This window comes from Tamandua tetradactyla, chromosome 17 (genome assembly GCF_023851605.1).
Source record: "Tamandua tetradactyla isolate mTamTet1 chromosome 17, mTamTet1.pri, whole genome shotgun sequence".
NCBI classification, from domain to species: Eukaryota; Metazoa; Chordata; class Mammalia; order Pilosa; family Myrmecophagidae; genus Tamandua; species Tamandua tetradactyla.
Genome location: NC_135343.1, coordinates 60006169 through 60027920, shown reverse-complemented (window position 1 = coordinate 60027920; position 21752 = coordinate 60006169). Strand labels below are relative to the sequence as shown.

General features: G+C 43.3%; 1 protein-coding gene across 9 annotated transcripts in view; it reads left to right on the top strand.

Annotated features, from left to right (window-relative positions):
- LOC143661291 (ral guanine nucleotide dissociation stimulator-like) overlaps nucleotides 1–21752 on the top strand; it is a 37988-nt gene that overhangs the window by 6196 nt on the left and 10040 nt on the right. For 7 of the 9 annotated variants that reach the window (XM_077134812.1, XM_077134813.1, XM_077134819.1 and 4 more), the window contains 4 exons: nucleotides 16621–16742; nucleotides 19743–19936; nucleotides 20551–20613; nucleotides 21119–21318. In XM_077134812.1, coding sequence (XP_076990927.1) covers nucleotides 16710–16742; nucleotides 19743–19936; nucleotides 20551–20613; nucleotides 21119–21318 — 490 coding nt within the window. In that variant the 5' untranslated portion in view covers nucleotides 16621–16709. The remainder of the gene's footprint in view (nucleotides 1–16620; nucleotides 16743–19742; nucleotides 19937–20550; nucleotides 20614–21118; nucleotides 21319–21752) is intronic. The other 2 variants (XM_077134815.1, XM_077134814.1) reach the window with 1 other exon arrangement.

The window sequence follows — 21752 nt, the reverse complement described above, 5'->3', positions numbered from 1 at the left end:
GAGGAAGTGCATCTGTTCCCTATTGTTGCTGCAACAAGACAAACTTCGTGTCTTAACACAAATTCATTATCTTAGAGTTCTAGAGATCAGAGTCCAAAGTGGGTGTCACAGGGCTAAGACCAAGGTGTCAGCAGAGCTCTGTTCCTTCTGGAGCCTGTTTCCTTGCTTTCCCAGCTTCTTAAGACTTCTAGAATATCCACATTTCTTGGTCTGTAGTCCCAGGGAGCAATCACATCATTCTGCTCTCGGCTTCAGTCACCATATCTCTGCACCTGCTACCCCTCTCTTTCTCTCATAAGGATCCTTGCTAGACACGTCTGTAATGGGCTGCCTTGAGAAAATAGCTCCCTGGCCTCCAGTCTCCTCAAATAAGTCTACCACCCAATTCCATTTAATGAGATTAACCCTTCATTGTCTGCTAACCCCTGGGGGAACAGTTCTCACTCTTCGGGAGTGACTAATCCTGTTTCACCAGATGAAACTTCAATGAATGCCCGGGAGTAATTGGCTTGAAAGACATCTCTGTTTCTTTTCATGATGCACCCACATCTCCCCTCTTTTCTTCATGACCTGTAGCTCGACTAAAGTCTCAACAGGCCCTGAAAGGTTAGGAACAACGTGTGGCCCATAGGAGGTATGCTATACTCCAAAAGAATTGCATGAGTTTCCCAATCTATAAAGATAGAAATCAGGGTAATATGTGTGAGGATGGATATTACTGGTGTGGGGTAATGGTGGAAGGAATATAAAGTTGAATCAAGGTGAATTTATTGATGTGCTCCACTAAGCAGAGATACTGCATTCAATGTTGTAGCTTGAGGAGTTAGAAAGGGCATTAACTTAGTGCTTGGATGGTTGGCTGAAACGTAGATCAAAAGGTGGTCAACATTACTGAGGTCAAAATGCCAGAATTTTCCTGGTATAATGTATATGAGGGGATCCAGTGGCTTGGACATGTGAAAATGTTAGAGGGGGTTTTTCATGGAAGACCTGGTCACACACGCCAGCAATGTCCAGATAACAATCCTTCACCAGAATCGTGAGAAATGAATTCATGAGCCTAGCTCCATCATCCCTGTAGAGCTGTGGAGTTGCTGTTCTTGTAGGTCAGATATTGCTCTAAGAAGTGCTGACACTGAGCAGGAATTCTTAAACACAATAGATATCATGGGATCCTGAGTTGGCAGAAGATATGTGGCAACCGTTCCTCACTATGGATAGGGTGGGTACAGCCACCATAATGGACTCATAGCAGCAGTCAAATAATCTGGCTCACAGAGATTTGTGGTATTGTCTAGTAGTTCATGGGGTACCTATAAGTAAAATAGATGGGCAGTCTACTAAATTCTTCTTTGAGCCAGATAAGCAGTAGAATTCTAGGTCAAGTGAGCATCAGTCTACCTACCTCTCTTAACAAAGCCAGAGAGTCATGGCCCCTTACTCAAGTCCCAGATTAGAGACAGTTTACAGACTGAGAGCCCCTCAAATGAGGGGAGTGATGGGTAGTCTTGGGGAAAAACTCTTTTTTAAAAAAAATATTTTTATTACAAACAAGAAACAGACATACAGACATTCTTGCCATACAAACATCCTTGACATGGTTACAAGCAAGGATTCACAATATCACCCCATAGTTGTGTATTCATCACCATGATCTTTTTTTTTTGCACATTTGCATCTCTCCCACAAATCAAAGAGGAAAAGAAGAAGCTCATTCATGCCATACCCCTTACCATTCCCTTTCATTGAACACTAGTATTTCAATCTACTCAATTTATTTTAACCTTTCTTCCCCTTAGTATTTATTTATATTTTCATCCATATTTCTTACTCATCTGCCATACTGTAGATGAAAGGAGCATCGGAAACTAGGATTTCACAATCATACAGTCACATCGTGAAAGCTATATCATTATACAATCATCTTAAAGAAACATGGCTACTGGAACACAGCTGAACAGTTTCAGACACTTCCCTCTAGCCTCTCTCATATACCATAAGCTAAAAAGGAGATATCTGTATAATATACGAGAGTAACCTCAAGGATAACCTCTCGACTCTGTTTGAAATCTCTCAGCCACTGACACTTTATTTTGTCTCATTTCTCTCTTCCAGCTTTCGTTTGAGAAGGTTTTCTCAATCCCTTGTTGCTGAGTCCTAGCTCATTCTAGGATTTCTGTCCAGTGTTGCCAAGGAGGTTTACACCTCTGGGAGTCATGTCCCACATAGAGAGGGTGAGGCCAGTGAGTTCGCTTTCCATGTTGCCAGAGAGAAAGAGAGAGGCTGCATCAGAGCACAAAAGAGGTTCTCTGCAGGTGACTCTTAGGCCTCATTTTAAGTAGGTTTAACCTCTCCTTTGTGGGGTTAAGTTTCAAAGGAAGAAACCCCAAGATTGAGGGCTCACCCTATTGATTTGGTTGTCCCCACTGCTAGCAAGAATTTCAGGAATTCTCCAAATGGGGAAGTTGAATTTTTCCCCTTTCTCCCCATTCCCCCAAGGGGACTTTGCAAATACTACTTTATTCATTGTTCAAAACACTCTGAGATTTATCAGGGCACCACTCTAACCTGGACAAACCTACAAAATCTCATGCCTTATTCAAGGTTCCGAGTACTTGTGGTGTTCAATTAAACTGTCCATATAAGTTAAATTAGGAAATGCACTAGTCAAAATATAAATTTTGTACCAAATAAACATTTCTTGCTTTAGTCTCACACAGAATTTGAAGTTCTAAAATATGAACGGCCATCTATTTTCGACATCCTGTAATCTTGACTTTCCTTTGTTTCTCCTCAAGCAAAAACACTTTTCAACTTTTACATTTAGTCACTATCATTGTACACTCTAGGAATTCCTAGATTATACCATCTCAGTCTTTATCACTTCTCTTTCCTTCTGGTTTCATATGTGCCCCCAGCCCTCCTCCTTCTGTCATTCTCACATTCAACTTCATTCAGTATACTTTCAGAATCACGTAGTGTTGTGCTATCCATTTCTGAATTTTTATAGTCAGTCCTATTGCACAATCTGTATTGCATCAGCTCCAATTAACCAATCTCTACCTGATTTCTATCTCCTAATAATCCCTGTTCTTAACCTAAATTCTCCAAGTTTACTTATTAATGTTAGTTCATATCAGTGAGAACATACAGTATTTGTCTTTTTGTTTCTGGCAGTCTCACTCAGCCAGAACCATCCACGTTGTTACATGCATCATGAGTTTATTCTGACTTACAACTGCACAATATTCCATCATATGTATATACCACAGCTTTTTAGGCACTCATCTGTTGATGGACATTTGGTCTGTTTCCATCTCTTGACAATTGTAAACAATGTGGCTATAAACATTGATATGCAAATGTCAATTTGTGTCCTTGCCCTCATGTCCTCTGAATAGATACCTAGTAATAGTATTGCTGGATCATATGGCAATTCTATACTTAGCTACGAGAGGAACCGCTAAACTACCGTCCACAGAGGTTGTGCCATTTTACATTCCCACCAACAATGCCTCTTTCTCCACATCCTTTCAAGCACTTGTTGTTTTCTGATTATTTTTTTCTGATAATAGCCATTATGGTGGGTGTGAGATGATATCTCATTGTGGTTTTGATTTGCATTTCCCTAATACCCAGGGAAGTTATGCATCTTTTCATGTGCCTTTTATCCATTTGTATTTCCTCTTGTGAGAAGTGTCTGTTCATGTTTTTTGCCCATCTTGTAATTGGATGTTTGTCTTTTTTTTTTTAATCAAGTTGAACAATCTCTTTCTATATTTTGGATACTAGACCCTTATCTGATATGTCATTTCCAAATATTGTCTTGCATTGTGTAGGCTGCCTTTTTAATTTCTTGACAAGGTTCTTTGATTCAAAACAGTGTTTAATTTTGAGAGTTCCCATTTATCTATTTCTTTCTTCAATCCTCATGCTTTGCTTGTGAGATCTAGGAAACCACCACCTATTACAAGTTTTATAAGATATTTCCCTACATTTTCCTCTAAAAGTTTATGGTCTTAGGTCTATTGTTTAGGTCTTTGATCCATTTTGAGTTAATTTTTTATAAGGTGTGAGGTATGGATCCTCTTTCATTCTTTTGCATATGGATATCCATTTCTCCAATCACCAATTATTGAAGAGACTGTTCTATCCCAAGTGAGTTGACTTGACTGCCTTTTCAAAGATCGATTGTCCATAGATGAGAGGGTCTATATCTGAACATTCTACTTGATTCCATTGGTCAATACATCTATCTTTAAGCCAGAACCATGCTGCTTTGACCACTGTAGGTCCATAATATGGGGAAGGATGCTTTTATACTGTCCAAAATTTAGCCTGTTAACCTTCCTCCCAGTCTTCCCCAAGGAAACCTATGGCATTTTACCAGGGTGACTGTGCACTGGGGAAAAGGAAATGATCAGATATTACTATCAGATAATTATCAGACACTGGCTGATAATTATTATTAAACACTGACTCAGTAGTGTCACTAATTCCAGGGGACCCAAAACGTGACTCTATGGAGATCAGGTGATTGATGGAGGTTGAACTTAGGTCTGTCTCACAGTGGGTCCAGTGGGTCCCCAGACCCCTTCTGTGGTAATTTTCCCAGTTCCAGAATGCATCATTGGGATTGACATACACAGCAACTGGCAGAATCCTCACATTGGTTCTCTGAATTGTTCTGGCAAATGCCTTTTCCTCAATAGCTGTCAGTATGGACCACCAGAAACAGTTTGACTCAGCTGGTAAGGACCACCAGAAACATTTTGACTCAGCTGGCAAGGACATATACCTTCACTGTCTTGCCTCAGGGGTATATAAACTCTCCAGCCCTGTGTCACAATCCTATCTGTAGGAGCTTGATCATTTTTCCCTCCCACAAGACAGCACCCTGGTCTATTATACTGTTGATATCATGCTGATTATGCTGGTTTGAAAGGATGTGTGTACCCTAGAAAAGGCATGTATCAATCAAAATCCCATTTCATAGAGACAGAATAATCCCTATTCGATACTGTTTGTAATTAGATCATATCCCTGGAGATGTAACCTAGTCAAGAGTGGTTGTTAACCTGGATTAGGGGAGATGTGTCTCCACCCATTTGGGTGGGTCTTGATTAGTTTCTGAAGTCCTATAAAAGAGAAAACATTATGGAGAATGAGAGATTTGGAGAGAGCAGGGATTGCTGTAGCACCACGAAGCAGAGTCCACCAGCCAGCGGCCTTTGGAGATGAAGAAGGTCAGGGAGCTTCATGAAACAGGAAGCCAGGAGAGAAAGCTAGCAGATAATGCCATGTTCGCCATGTGCCCTTCCAGATGAGATAGAAACCCTGACTGTGTTCTCCATGTGCCTTCTCACTTAAGAGTGAGAGACCCTGAACTTCATCGGCCTTCTTGAATCAAGGTATCTTTACCTGGATACCTTAGATTGGACATTTCTATAGACTTGCTTTAATTGAGACATTTTCTCAGCCTTGGAATTGTAAATTAGCAACTTATTAAATTCCCCTTTTTAAAAGCCATTCTGTTTCTGGTATATTGCATTCCAGCAGCTAGCAAACTAAAACACTGATTGAACCTAGTTAGCAAGAAGTGGCAACTATTCTGGACTTATTGGTAAGGTGTTGCATGTCAGGGGATGGGAGATAAATCCAACAAAAACACAGGGGTCTTCCACCTCAGTGGAATTTCTAGGTGTCTGGTGGTGTGGTGCATGTCAAGTTATCCCTTCTAATATGAAGCATAAGTTGTTGCATCTGGCCCCTCTTACAACCAAAAAAAGAGGCACAATGCCTAGTTAGCCTCTTTAGGTTTTAGAGGCAACATATTTCTCATTCAGATGTGCTACTCCAGTGCATTTACTGAGTGACCAGAAAAGCTGATAGTTTTGAGTTGGGACCGGAACAAGAGAAGGTTCTGTGATAGGTCCAAGCTACTGTGCAAGCTTCTCTGCCACTAGGCCCATATGATCCATCAGCTCCAATGTTGCTGGAAATGTCAGCGGCAAATAGGAATACCGTCTGGAGCTTTTGGCAGGCCTCTATAGGAGAATCACAGTGCAGACCCTAACGATTTTGGAGTGATGCCTTACCATCCCCTGTGATGACTTCTCTCCTTTGGAGAAACAGTTTTTAGCCTACTACTGGGCCTTAGTAGAGACTGAACACTTAACCATGGCCCACCAAGTGTCCGTGAGACCTGAGTTGCCTATCACGAACTGGGTGTTGTCTGACCCACCAAGCTGGAAAGTTGGGAGTGAAGAGCACAACTCCATCATAAAATGGAAATCGTATATAAGAGATAGGGCTCAGGCAGGTTCTGAAGGCACAAGTAAGTTTCATGATGAAGTGGGCCAAATACCAATGGCTCCCAGTTCTGCCACATTACATTCTCTTTACCAGACCAGAGCTATGGCCTCTTGGGAAATTCCTTATAGTCAGTTGACTACGGAAGAGAAAACTTGGGCCTAGTTTACAGATGGTTTTATACAAAATGCATGGCCCTGCCAGTAGTGGACAGCTGCAGCACTGCAACCCCATTCTGGGATGTCCTTAAAGGACAGTTGTGAGGAGTAATACTCTAACTGGGCAGAGCTTCGAATAGTGCATCTGGTTGCTCATTTTGCATGCAAGGAGAACTGGCCAGAGGTGTGTTTGAACACTGACTCACGGGCTGTTGCTAATGGTTTGGCTGGATGGTCAGGGCCTTGGAAAAAGCATGATTGGAAACTTGGTAACAGAGAGGTCTGGGGAGAGGTATGTGGATAGACATATCTGAGTGGGCAAAGAACTTGAAGATATTTGGGTCCCATGTGAATGCTCACCAGAGGCTGACTTCAGCAGAGGAAAGTTTTAATAATCAAGTGGAGAAGATGACCTATCCTGGGGATACAAGTCATCTTTCCTCATCCACAACTGACATTGCTCAATGGGCTCATGAAAAATGTGAGCTTGGTGAAAGGGATGGAGGTTATGCACAGGTTCAGCAACATGGACTTCTACTCACCAAGGCTGACCTGGCTCTGACCACTGCTAAGCGCCCAATCTGCCAGCAGCAGAGACCCACTCTGAGTCCCCGATATGGCACCATTCCCCAAGGTGATCAGCCTGCTACCTGGTTCCAGGTTGATTACATTGGATCACTTCTATCACGGGAAGGGCAGCGATTTGTTCTAACTGTAATAGACATACACTACAGATAGGGGTTTGCATTCCCTGTATGCTGTGCTTCTACAAACAGTACCATACATGGAGTTACAGAATGTGTTATCCATTATCATGATATTGCACACAACATTGCTTCTGGTCCTGTAACCCACTTCACTGCAAATGAAGTGTGGGAATGGACACATGCTCATGGAATCCTCTGGTCTTAGCATGTTCCCCATCATCCAGATGCAGCTGGGTTGGCAGAACAGTGGAATGGCCTTCTGAAGACCCACTTATGATGCCATCTAGGTAGTAATATCTTGTGGGGCTGGGGTACTGTTCTCCAGGAGGTGGTGTGTGCTGTGAATTAGCATCTGTTCTATGGCACTGTTTCTCCCATAGCCAGGATTCATGGGTCCAGGAATCAAGGGGTGGAAATGGGAGTGTTTCCACTCCCTACCACCCCTTGTGATCCACTAGGAAAACTTCTGCTTCCTGTCCCTGAAAAGTTAAGCTCTGCTGCTGTACAGGTCTTAGTCTAAAAGGAGGATTATCCTTCTAGGAGACACAAGAATGATTCCATTGAACTGGAAATTAAGACTGCCACCTGGCCACTTTGCATTTCTCCTGCCACGGAATCAACAGGCATGGAAGGGGATTACTATTCTGTCCGGGGTGATTGATCCTGACCATCAAGGAGAAATGGACTCAACTGCATAATGGAGGTAAAGAAGAGTTTTCCTAGAACACAGGTGTGCCAGTTTGAATGTGTGGTGGACCCAAGAAAAGCCATGGTCTTTAATCCTCATTCAGTCTTGCTGACTGAGAGATTTTTTATTGTTCCCATGGAGATGTGACTCACCTGATTGTGGGTATTAGCTTTTGATTAGAGTTAGATGTGACTCCACCCATTCCATGTGGATCTAGATTAGTTTGCTGGAATCCTTTAAGAGAGGAAACATTTTGGAGAGTGAGCCCTTATTTTAGAGACACAAGAATGATGAGAGAGCCATGAAGCCGAGAACCCATGCATCCAGATGCTTTTGGAGATTAAGAAGGAATATACCCCCAGGGGAGCTTCATGAAGCAGGAAGCCTGGAGAGAAAGAGAGGAAACATTGCCATATTCACCATGTGCCTTTCCAGTTGAGAGAGAAACCCTGAATTTCATTGGCCTTTGTTGAATGAAGGTAACCTGTGGTTGGTGCCTTAATTAACAGTTTGCATTAGTTATGATTTTTCCTATGTGTAACTCTACACTGAACTCCTTATAATAGTGTCATTTATTTGCTCTGCTTCATAAAAGAACCTTTTTTAAAAATATATTTGTACAGTTAGCAACAATCATCAACACCACAATATTCACTGTTTAATGCATTCCTATATTTTAACCTCCAGCTTTCCTTCTGTAGACATACATGACTCTAAACTTCCCTTTTGACAACTGCTGTATGGTCTCACTGATATGAACTAACATTAGTGAATGAACTTGGAGAATTTCAGCGAAGAACAGAGACCATCAGGGGATAGAAATAGGGTAGATCTTGGCTAATTGGAGCTGAAGGGATACCGATTGTGCAACATGACTGATGGGAAAAATTCAGAAATGGATAGCACAATACTACCTAACTGTAATGCAATAGTGTTAGTACATGGAATGAAGCCGAATGTGAGAATGATAGAGTGAGGAGGGCTGGGGGCACAAATGAAATCAGAAGGCAAGATAGGTGGTAAAGAGTGAGATGGTGTAGTCTAGGAATGCCTGGAGTGTACAATGATAGTGACTAAATGTACAAATTAAAAAACGTTTTTGGTTGAGGAAGAAAATAATAAACTTCCCTTTTTACAATAACATGCTGCCACCATCTCTATACATGTTCAAATGTTTACGTTCAACCCACTTAAACACTCTGGCCATGCTCAGCAATGATTCCGCATTCTCTAGCCTCATTCTATCTCCTGCCAACATAGATCCTAGTTTTTCTATCTATGAGTTTACGTTAATTATAATTAGTTCCTATTAATGTAATCAGAGAAGATTTATCCTTTTGTGCCTGATGTTTCACTGAAGAGAATGTCCTCAAGTTTCATCTATGCTTCACATGTTTCAGAAATCCATTTGTGCTTACTGCTGATTAGTATTCCATCACATGTATATACCATGTTTTGTTGATCCATTCTTCAACTGATGGACATTTGTGTTGTTCTCACCTTTTGGCAATTATGAATAATGTGGCTATGAGCATTATTGTACAAATGTCAGTTCCTTTCCATACTTTCATATCTTCTGGGTATGTACTGAGTAGCAGCATTATCAGGTCATAGGGCAATTCTATACTTAAGTTCCTTCAGAACTGCCAACCTGTTCTCCATAGCAGCTGTAGCATTTGACATTCCCAGCAACTGTGTATAAGTGTTCCTGTATCTTCGCATCCTTTCCAACACTTGTAGTGCCCTGTTTGTTTAAAAGTGGCCATTCTAGTAGGTATGAAGTGACATCTCCTTGTGCTTTTCACTTGCATTTCTGTAATACTCAGAGAAGCTGGGCATCTTTTCATGTGCTCTTTGGACGTTTGTATTTCTTCTTTGGAAAAATGTCTCTTCATATATTTTCCCATTTTTTAACTGGTCTGTTTGTATATTTTTGAGTTATACAATCTCTTTATATATTCTGGATATCAAACCCTTTTCAGCTATGTGGTCTCCAAATAATTTCTCTCATTGTGTCAGCTGCCTTTTCACCCTTATGACAAGGTCCTCTGAAACACAGAAGTAATCAGTTTTGAGGAAGTCCCACTTACCTAATTTTCTTTCATTGCTTCTGTTTTGGATATAAAGTTTAAGAAACTACCTCCTATCACAAGAGTTTTAAGATTTCCTCACATTTTCTGGAAGTCTTCTGGTACTGGTTCTTATACTTAGGTTATTGATCATTTGAGTTAATTTTTGTCTAGGGTTTGAGATAGCAGTTCTCTTTCATTTTTTGGATATGGATATCCAGTCCTCCAAGAACCATTTAGTGAAAATACTCTTCTGTCCCAGTTGAGTGGACTTGGGAGCCTTCTCAGAAACCAGTTTAGCATAGATTTGAGGGTCTATTTCTGAATTGTCAATTTAATTCCATTGATTGATTGATATATCTATCTTTTTGCTGTTTTGATCACTGTTTGTTTTTAATATGCTTTCCATTCAGGAAGCATGCAGCGTCACTTTTGATCATTCTTCATGATGTTTTTGGCTGTTTTAGGCCTCTTAAATATGAAATAAATTTAATAATTATCTTTTCCATTTCTGCAAAGTAGACTGTTGCAATCTGATTGGTATTGCATTGACTCTGTTGGTCAATTTGGGTAGAGTTGACATCTGAAGGACAGTTAGCTTTCCCATCCATGAACCCAGAATGTCTTCCCATTTCTTCGATTTTCTTGGATTTCTTTTAGCAATGTTTTGCAGTTTTCTGTGGTTAAGTTTAGTCCTAGATATTTGATTCTTTTACTTAGTATTGTAAGTGAAATATTTGTTCTTGATTACCTCCTTGGATAGCTCATTGCTAGTGTATAGAGGCCCCACTGGTTTTCGTGTGTTTATCTTGTATCCTGCCGTTTTTCTGCACTTGTTTATTAGCTTAAGTAGCTTTGTCATTACTTTTGGAGGTGAGGTGGGTATTGACGAAATTTAGGATTGTGTAGTCTGCAAATAGTGGAACATTTAGTTCTTCCTTTCCAATTTGGATGCCTTTTATTCCTTTCTCTTGCCTTATTGTTCTAGCTAGAATTATTAGCATAATCAATGAATTACAATGGTGACTATGGGCATGCTTGTCTTGCTGGCCATCTTAGGGAGAAAGATGTCAGTCTCTCACCATTGAGTATGATGTTAGCAGTGTACTTTTATGTATGCACTTTAAGATGTGGAAGAACTTTCCTTTGATCCCTGCCATTCAAAATGTTTTTATCAAGATATGATGTTGAATTTTGTGAAAACCTATCCTGCATCAATTGAGATGACAATCTTGTTTTTTCCTTTTGATGTGTTAATGTGATGTGCCAGTTTGAAAGTATTATGTACCCAAGAAAAGCCATGTTTTAATATGGATCCAGTCTTGTGTGGACAGCTGTTTCTTTTGATCCTGATTCAATACTGTAGGTTGGAAATTTGGATGCAATTTTTTCCAAGGAATGTGACACACCCAGTGACTTTTGATTAGATGGAGATGAGACCCATTCCAGATGTGTTTTGTTTAGTTCACTAAAGTTTTTAAAGGGGGAAGCGTTTTGGAGAAAACTCAGAAGCAACTGAGGTGACACAGTCATAGGTTTTTGGAGATAGATAAGAAAATGCCTCAGGCAAGGCGTTAAATATGAGTGGAGAATAAACTAGGAGATGTCCCCATGTGCCTTTCCAGCTGAAAGAGAACACCTGAATGTCATCAGCCTCTTGAGCCAAGTTCTCAAATATGGATGCCTTAGTTTGGACATTTTTATAGGCTTGCCTTAATTTGAACATTTTCATAGGCTTCGAATTGAAAAATTGTAACGTATTAAATTCCCTTTTTAGAAGCCATTTCATTAGTAGTATATCACATTCCAGCAGCTTATAAACTAATACATGTGGGGTATTACATGAACGGATTTTCTTGCATTGAACAACGCTTGGATACCTGGAATTAAACCTCATGTTCACGGGATATAATTCTTTTTAATGTGTTCCTAAATTCAATTTTCAAATATTTGATTAGGCATTTTTACATCTGTATTCATTAGAGAGATCGGTGTATAGTTTTCTTTTCTCATATGTCTTTATGAGGCTTTGGTGCATGCTGGTGCCACCTTCATTGAATGCGTGAGTGTTTCCTCTTCTTCCATTTTTGGAAGAGTTTGAGCATGATTGGTATTAATTCTTCTTGGAGTATTTGTTTAAATTTGCCTGTGACTCCATCTTGTCTTTTCTTTGCTTGGAGTTTTCTGATGTCTGATTCAAACCTTTACTTGTGATTGGTTTGTTGAACTCATCTGTTTCTTTTTTGAGTGAGTACATGTTGTTTGCGTGTTTCTTGGACGTTGCGCATTTCATCTTAATTGTCTAGTTTGTTGGTGTACATTTGTTCATAGTAACCTCCTATGGACTTTTTTACGCCTTTGGAGTCTGCAGTAATGATCTCCTTCCTAGTTCTGATTTTATATATCTGCATCTTCTCTCTTTTAGTCTTTGCCAGTCTAGCTAAATGCTTTTTGGTTTTTGGATCTTCTCGAAAGAAAAAAGTTTTACTGCTATTGATTCTATTTTTTACTCTCTATTTTATTATTGTCTGCTCTAATCTTTGTTATTTTTTTAATCTTCTTCCTTTGGGGTTAATTTGCTGCTCTTTCTCTAGGTTCTCCAGGGAAGAAACAGTTGTTCCATTTGGACATTGGCTTTACTTCTTCATATTTGATGTAGGCATTTAGGGCTATAAACTTTCCCCTCATCATTGTCTTCACTGCACCCCATAATTATGAACTGCTGTGTTCTCATTTTCCTTCATCTCAAAGGATTTTCTGATTTCTCTTGCATTTGCTTCTTCAACTCACTGATTATTTAAGCATGTGTTGTTTAACCTCCATATATTTATAATTTATTCATTTCCAACTTCATTCCATTATCAGAGAAAATGCTTTGTCTGATTTTATTAATATATGATTTCCTTCTTTCGCTTATAACATTGTGTAATTAAAGTCTATCTGTCTGATATTGGTGTTGCTACCTTAGTTTTTTGTTTGTTTTTGTTATTGCTGCCAGGGAATATCTTTTTCTATTCTTTCACTTTCAACCTATTTCTATCTTTGGGTCTAAACATTCAGTATTATACTGTGAAGACAGTAATTACCTCAGCCATTTTATCCTTTGACTGTTATTTGACAGATGTATTTTCATCTCTCTTTTTATCCTTTAGCTACCCTTCCTAACACTCTTTATTTCTGTACCCCCTCCAGGCTTCTCTCTCCTGTCTTTTCCTTTCAGCCAGTAGAGCTCCCTTTAGTTGTTCTTGTAGGGATGTTCTCTAATTAGCGAAGTCTCTCAGCTTCTGTTTTCCTGTGAATATTTTAAATCTCCCCCTCATTTTTGAAGAACACCTTAGCTGGATAGAGAAATCTTGGCTGGCGTGTGCTCTCTTTCATTATCTTATGGATAGCGTGCCACTGTCTCCTCACCTCCATCATGTCAGAGAAGAAATCAGGACTTAGTGTTCTTTGGCTTCTCTTGTATGTGGTGAGTTGCTTTTCTCTAAATTCGTTCACAATTTTCTCCTTATCTTTGACATTTAACAGTCTGATTAGTATGTGTCTTGAGGTGTGTTTAATAGGATTTATATGGCTTTGGAGTTTGTTGGTCATCTTGTATTTGCATACTTATATCTCCAGGAAGGAGACTGTCTCTTCTGCTTTGATGTGGATGGGGTCTCCTGGAACTACATGGAAGTGGAGACCTCGGAAAACCCGGCAGCAGCCTTTCTTCTAGGCTGCTCTGCTGTGTCCTGTCAGCAGTTCCCCCATGAGCTCGCAGGTGTTTCCATCACCTTTGCATCAGACAGTTGGGAAAGCAGAACTGTTATTATGGTGCAGTGATCTTGGTTGCTGGTGGGCAGAATGTACAAGTTAAGCAGGGTCTGTCACCTGGCCATATGGGCAGAAGAAGCCATCAATTGATGATTCCCTGATAGAAAGAGAGCCACCTGAACCTCTACTTCATCACCCACAAGCCTCCGTAGTACTGTCTGCAAGGACCCCTGTGGGGAACAAGGCCAGTGTCACCCTGCCTGAATCTGATGGACTTTTGTGCAGAGGTCTGGAATGCCTACTTCCTAAGCAGCCGATGGCAGATCATGGGCTACCTGTACCTGGAACCAGAGACCTGCAGGCAGGATACCCCAGTGATCCAGGGAGTCAGTTCTCCAAGCCTCAGGTGGGGTGGGGTATGGCCCTGGCCTGGCAACCACTGAATGTGTCAGGAGAGTCCAACCCAGGATGGATGAGGTCTTTATAAACTCTAAAAGGCTGTGCACACAGGAGGAGAATAAGGGCCCCACAGTGATGAGGCCAAAAAACATGTCAGGTAAGAAGAGGATAAAGCTGAGAGATTAAAGCTCGTAGGCCTGAACAGTCTTCCCAGGGCAGAGGGGCCTTCACTTGAAGCTGGGAGCTTTGGGGCAGTCTCCACTAGTCCTCAAAGTGCTTGAAATTCCACTTCAGTACCCCCTCTTGTTGCATATGGCCCTCACAGCACAGGGGAACTCTAATATGCAAATATGAAAGGTGTCCAGTTAACTTTCTCTGATTAGAGAGTTTCAGAGAACAGTGAGGCCCCAGGCAACAAGTGCCCAACTTTTTCCCAAGGGTCCAAGAATCACCTTTGAAAGTGGTATGGTTGGGGGTGGGCCATGGTGGCTCAGCAGGCAAGAATGCTTGCCTGCCATGCCAGAGGACCTGGGTTCGATTCCCGGTGCCTGCCCATGTAAAAAAAAAAAAAAAAGGTATGATTGGACTTACCCAGGGTCTAAGCCTTGCCCGTTTGCCCATGTGAAGCCATACCCCTTGCACTAGCCACTGCCTTTGAATGGGCATCTCAGGCACGTTTCCGTAAGGGTTCATGTGCTAGGATCCTAACCAAGGTTTTGTCCACCTCCCATTGAAGCATCTTCTTTGATCAGTGCTAGGACATTCTAGCTTTCAAACACAATGTTTGTTTTGCTAAATGTGTCTGAATGCACTATACTAGAAATGCATTGGCTTTTTATTTTTATTTTTTATTTTTTTTATTATCATTTTTTTTTACAGGGGCAGGCACCGGGAATGGCAGGCAAGCATTCTTACCTGCTGAGCCACCGTGGCCTGCCCGAAATGCATTGGCTTTTGCAGTAAGGATTTATTAGTTTACAAATTTACAGCTTTAAGGTTATGAAAATGTTCCGATGAAAGCATCATTAGGAAGATACATTCTCAGTGGAATGGCCACTTACATCTGAGGTTCCTCTGTCATATGTCCGGTGTCTGCTGGTTCTTATCTTTTGGGTTCCAATGCTTTCAGCTTGCGATTCCAGTGGCTTACTCTTTGCATGCTTTTGGGATCTCTCTTAGTATCACCGGGGAATTTGTCTCCCAACTCTGTGGGTGTTATTGCTTTTTATGCTCCCATAATGTACTCTAGTAAAGGATTAAGATGCACCTTGAATGGTCTTGGTCCCATCTCAGTTGAAACAACCTAATCAAAGGTCCCACTTAGAATACATCTATACACAAAAGAATGGATTAAAAGAACATGGCCTTTTCTGGGGTACATCAGCTTCAACCCAGCACACACACCATCCTTCAGCAGACTGAGGATATGATTATTCCACTGTCCTGAGATCAACAGTAACCTAGAGTATTGGTGGCTGTTCTTCCAGGGGGACTGGGTGAAGTGGAAGGACTATCCTTCCCTTTCCTAAGTGAAAGGGAACAGAAAACACTAGCTGAAGAGCCCTGTGGGCTTTGGTCTCTTCCTCCCTGAGTGCATACTGAATGTATGTGGGGGTTAACTCAGCCCTGTGAGGCCACTTGCTGGTCAACCCCTCCAGGTGGATTTGAAAGCTAATATAGAGGAGGTGGGGCAGAGGAGACATGTGGAAGCACATCTTCTAAACTGCACTCAGTTGAGGAAATCAGTACCCATTCCTTGTACGTGCCTTTCTTTCCCCCTTTCCCTCCCTGGTCCATTAATTGACAGAAGCCTTTTGTTTAGACACACATCTGCTGTGAGAATCCCTTCCCCTGCGTTGGTCTATTTGACCCCACCAAACCCTGTCCACTGGGGAAAAGGAAGCAGGAGTGGAATCAGGGCTTTTTCTGTTTAAGCTCTGGCTTGCAGAATACACTTCAAGACCTGACTCTTATTTTCATTTTAAGCTGATGACTTAATCACATATTTTGACAACTTGGTTCAGTTCTCACCAGTTTGACATAGTGGTCACTGCAAACATATTAAGGAACTTGCCTTGGGCTTAGGGGCCAAAAAGAAGATGCTTGCAGTTGGTTGGGAATGAATGGAGCAGAATGCAAGCTGGGAGACCCAAACCTTGCTGCAGGTTAGATCAGGTTAGAAGTTCATAAAACACAATTGTCAGTCTTACCTGGGCAGGTCAATGTTTCCTGCTCTCTGAAGCCTTCATCTTTTGGGAAATGCCACTTTAATGAATATAATAGAAGATTATCCCTGTAGTCATCGTGCACCTTTGTCCTGTAGTTGCATCCCTGCATCTAAGCTTCATGTCGTTTCTTTAGGCTCAGTTGTCTCCCTTCCCTCTTTGTAGTCTAAAATCATCACCCAACCTCTAAGCTCTGATGCAGAACATGTTTGCTGATGCTCCCCACCCATCAGGAATGCTCTTCCCACCGTGTATGTCACATAACCTGGACAATTCCCAGTGACTCCTTTCTATAATCACCTCCAGGAAGCCTGCTTGGATTTTTACACTGTCTGGAGAGGAGGTTTATGTGCATCCTCTGAAGAGCTCCTATCAACTCTAAGTCATTATTCTTCATGTGGACATGCCACCTCTTCACCCTCCCAGCTGTAAGTTTCAAGAAGTCATGGACGATGCCCCAGTCTTTGCCATTTGCTGGACACAGAGATGGTGCTTTCAGGATTTTAGTTGAATAACTGCATGAATGTGAGACAGGTGAAAGAGCCTTAGGTGTTTCCAAACTGATCTCTGAGATTTTGGACATTGAGCAGTTCACTCTATCCATTTTAACCCAGTGGTGAGGATTAAGTGACATTAGATTAATCAGACATATCAGGTATGACATTTCCTGAAGAACTACTTTGACAAGTAGTCAACTCTGCAACTTTGAGCCACCATTCTCACACATTAAGAAGGCAGATGGCCACCATTATACCGGCATTGTACAAATGAAGACATTTAGGCAAACCTCCTTTTCCATGGGTGAAGCTTAAGGGTCTGGGCTTGGGTGGGGTGGACATGTGTCAACTTGGCTTCCTCCTGCTCTGAATTGCTACCAGTGTGATGAGACAGCCTTGCCTGTGTCCCAGTGATCACCTTTTTCACTCCCAGTGTGCTTAGTGCTGAATCAGCTGCAGGATATTCTTATAGTTCTTATCATAAGACACTCCCGTTCATGTTCCCTCAACCCTGTAGTAGGAGCTCCCTTCACTCTGGGTACAGGCCAAGCATTTCTCCATGTACAAGCCACTTCCTCCATGGCTGTCATGTCTATTCCCTTAGCCCACACTCCTTATTGACTTGTGTTTGAGACTGTGCCCATAGAACACCCTTTTGGAGACTTTTAGGAAGTTAATTTGGGTTCAGCTTGACCTAGACTATCCACAGCATTGGCCTGTTTGAGACACTTGGTTCTGATTCTAATTAGAATGGGAAGCCATTGGAAGATTTCATGCCAAAGAGCAATCATATCTGCAATACATTTAAGTTTAAACTCATCATGTTGTCCGTCCAGAGATGAGGCCAGGGGTGAATCTGACTTTCCCAGGATCTGATAGGCAGAACTCGGCATTCTTTTGAGTGGTATTCCATGTGATGGAGTACCACTTCTTACAATACTTTCATCTCTGTTAGTGTATGAGCTCCCCTGCAATCAGCCGTGGCTTGCGTACTTATTATCTCATAACCACTTGATGACCCAGGAAGTAGATGGTGGAAATAGCCCATTGTGTAGTTGTGGAGAATTAGGAGACACCGCAATAAGGGTAACAGTGCACACATCAGGGTGACAAAATTCAAAAGAGGGATTAGTTGTGTGTGAATTGAGTTCTCTTTGCTCATGCCTGGGGCCCTCTCTGTACCTGGCCTTCCCAAGAAGCAGTGGGGAGGGATGTGTTATGGGAATTGGGACCAGTTAATGGGATGAATTGGTTGAGGGGGATGAGATGTCAGGCATCTGGAGGGACCTTCATGGAGGTCCTGTCAGTTAAGAAATTTCAGTTAAGATGACCTCACTTCCTTGGACACAGAGCCCACAGAACTTGGAACCCTGGTAACCAGGCACCTAGATTTGAAAGCAGCCTCCGACCTGGCTCACTTTGCCAGAGACGCTTGAAGGATGAGTATGTTCTCGTGGTGTTTTCCTCGATTTCGAGCATCTGGCTCTAAGCGAGAGAGGAAAGAGACATTTTCGTCTAGTTGTAGACATTGGCTGAACCCTGCCACACGACGTAGCTTGGGCAGGGGTTACCGAAATGTGAGTCAAGGTGGCCCAAGTTCAGACACTTCAGGAAAGGACAGCTTTGTCACCCAGCCTGTGCGGCCCCATATCCCTCCTCATTTCAGTGTGCAGGAGGCATGAGGAATTTGATCACTGTGGCAGGGTTGGGAGACCTGATGGACTCTGTGTTGTCACATCAGATCAGGGTGGCTGGTGGGAAGCCAGGTGGTAATGGTAAGGAGCCACCATTCCCTCTATTAATCCTGGTCACAGAAGTTGTCATCTCTTTGGAAGTGGAATGGGGTTGTGTGCAGAATCCCCCTTTTGTGCCTCATCAAGGTTGCATAAATAGCGTAGCGTCTCCTCTGAGACCATGTTCAGGCAGGCTCTAGACCTGCGCCAGCCTTTTGTGCAGATAAGAGCAGGCCCTGCCGTTTCTCCAACCCAGTGCCCTGAGCTTCTGGGGTGGGCCAGATGTTGCAGATCCTACAAAGGTGACTTCTGCCAGTGCCCACCCCACAACTTTGCCCTCTGTTTTGCCAAAATTGTCAGTGGCAACGCGAACTTGTACCCACTCTACCAGTCTGTGCAGACTTGTTCTCGGCCATGTAGAAAGTCGTTATTTACACTTGTAGCATCTGAGAAGGGATGACGGTATTGTTTTCAGTTCAGGTCAAGCCATGAGCTCCTTTACATTGTGCTGCACTTTTTCTTTTTACTTGCTGAACACTGCTGTCCCCTGGAGTAGGTGGCTGGATTGTCCTTCCACACTTTCTCCAAGGTTATAGACACACTCATGAAGGTGGTTTGGGCTGTAAAGAAAAGAGGCTCACTCTATGCCATCAATTCTGGTGTCAAATGTCCACATCACAGAATGCCAGGAACTGTGGCCTAAGTTCCTGAAGTTCCTATGTCCCTAAGTTGTAGAAACTGCCTCGTAAGTGAGGAAGGAAATATAGGAGCAACCTCTCCCTCCATGTCTTGAGCAGTCCCTGCTTCCCACACTATGAAAGCAATATCACAAAGCCCATGCATCAGTGGTTGTGGCTTCTGACCTCCACAATCCTGAATTGACCTTTAAGGTTCCCTCATCTCATGATTGGGAGTAGCTTGTGAGTTCTCATGGGATTAATGCACTTCCCAGGCAATAATGCGGGAGGTTCAACTGTTACTCAGCTCTCAGATGATGGCAAGGATCTCAGCACTTCATTATTCCCTCACCTTAGTTCTACTTTGGAATCTGAGACCTCTTTCTGGTAGATGCACTCTTGTCCCACTTCTTGGCTGAAGTCACGGAAGGTCTGGGAAAGGCAAGTCTATACTCCCTGCCTTTGCTCCTGGGTTCCCACTGCAGTGGTAAATCTCCTGCTCCTGCTTTGCCCCATCCTAGCATGGAAGAGCATCGGCTTTGAAAGGGACACAAAATGACCCGACGTGCATCAAGAACAGGCGTGCTTGGGAGCAGCTCTTCAAACAACTGGAGCAGGCTGTTCAAGAGGGTGACGACGTGAGCATACACATCCTCCTGTGCATTTACCGGTACTCGCATTCCATCAGAGACGTCCTGGACCAGGTGTCCCGTAGGTGAGTGCCTGCCCCTCCTCCTTCCCATGATGGCTCTGCCAAGCCCACGCTCTATGACTGGGGAAGGCCATTGCAGCCTCGAGCCTCAGTTTCCTCCTCTCACAAGTAGGGTAGGAACAGGGTCTACTGCCTGAGGTCAGTCAGCACTGAATGAACAGAACATGGAGAGCGCTTCCCTTTGCCAGGCTCCACAAAAGAGGGATCAGTGGGGAGGATTGTCAGCACTTAGAAATTGCCTCTCTACCTGAAGAGACCCTGCCATGAACTCTGGAAACCTGTCTACTCATTCCAGGGAGGTTTGAGTTTCCATTTCTGTGGACGCTGGTCTTACTGTAGCCTGAGCTGAGTAAAGTGGGGACTGGCAGAGGAGCCCCAGGCCCTGACCCTTATCTGAGAAAGTTCAGCTCAGTGATTATTCATTCATCAGACAAACATGAAGAGTCGAACACGTGCAGGCACTTTTTAATGCACTTAGCCTACGTCATTGAAGAAAGCTGCCAAAGTCCCTGTGCTCCTGGGCTTGCTTGCTCGTAGGGGTCAGATGGAAGCATCAGGCATTATTACTAGGAGGTGCACCCAGGGGGTTACACATGACAGTCTCATGTCCCTTCTAGTTATGGAGATATCTGCAGCTTTGGTGACGGGAATGGAGAAGTCGGCCAGGAATGCTTCAAAAAGTGAGTGAGCTCTGTGTGAGGAGAGAGGGACACCTTCCTCAAAGTTCAGAATGGGGTGTGGGAGCTGGTGGCAGAAGAGGCTACTCAGAGCCCTGAATCCCTCTCATGCTTGCCACTGGACAGCAGAGGCTAGGGCTGCATCACCTGAAGGAGGACAGGAGTGACAGCGAGCCGAAGAAGGCACTTCTCAGGGCCTGACCTCCAGACCTATGGCCCGAGGGAACAGGGCAGGCTGAGGCTGGAGGACAGACTCTGTTCCCTCATCATACAAAGAGTTATGACCTCCTCCTGTTTGCCAGTTCCATGGCAATGTTTGAGCCAGCACAACCCCTCCATGTTTTCCTGAAGAGTCTGTCCCAGTGGGAGGGGGCCAAGGAGAGACAGATGGATAGGTCTGTCTGGCTTGCTTGACCCAGGAGCCCTGCCCCTGGGTGGGTGGTCATCAAAGGTCAGTGTGGAAGGAATGGCCATTCCTCTCACTCTGCTGCCTACCTGTCCATCGCAGCGTCATCTTCTGCCTCCTGCTCACCTGGCTTGTTGACTATCCAGATGATTTTGATCAGCCTCCAGACTTTCCTTGCCTCAGGCAGCTGGTGGACCTTGCGCAGGTTGTCCTGCCTGGGTCTGTCCTGGAGAGACGAGCTCACGCCCTCTTCTCTGAGCTGCAGCAGAGAAGCTCAGAATCCTCTGAGACCAAGACAGAGGGTGAGGAGCATCAGGGACAGGGTGGGGAGAGGAGGAGGCCAGGCCTCACAAGGAGGAAACTCCTGAGTTTGCCTGTGGGCCAGAAGTAAGGAGGGGGATTGCAGTCTGGGAAGACTTTCTGTGGTTTGCCTGCTTGAGGGAGCTGCACATCCTGGCAGTGCAGTCATTTGGGCATCTGGAAAAGGGTCTGGAAAGCCAGCTGTGTTGTTGTGTTGTCCTCCTTTCCAGCCATCATGTCAGAACTAGAGTTGTAAACCACTGAAGTGCCCCTCCAGAGCCAGTTCCATCACTGGCTCCAGACATTGTTTCAGCCCTAGATCTGGAGGCACCTCAAGCACAACTTCCAGTTCCATGAGCAGAGATGGAGCCATTGTAGTTTGTAGAGCTCCAGCCACCTCCTACATCTTTTACTGCAGTTCCAGAGCTGAAGGCAG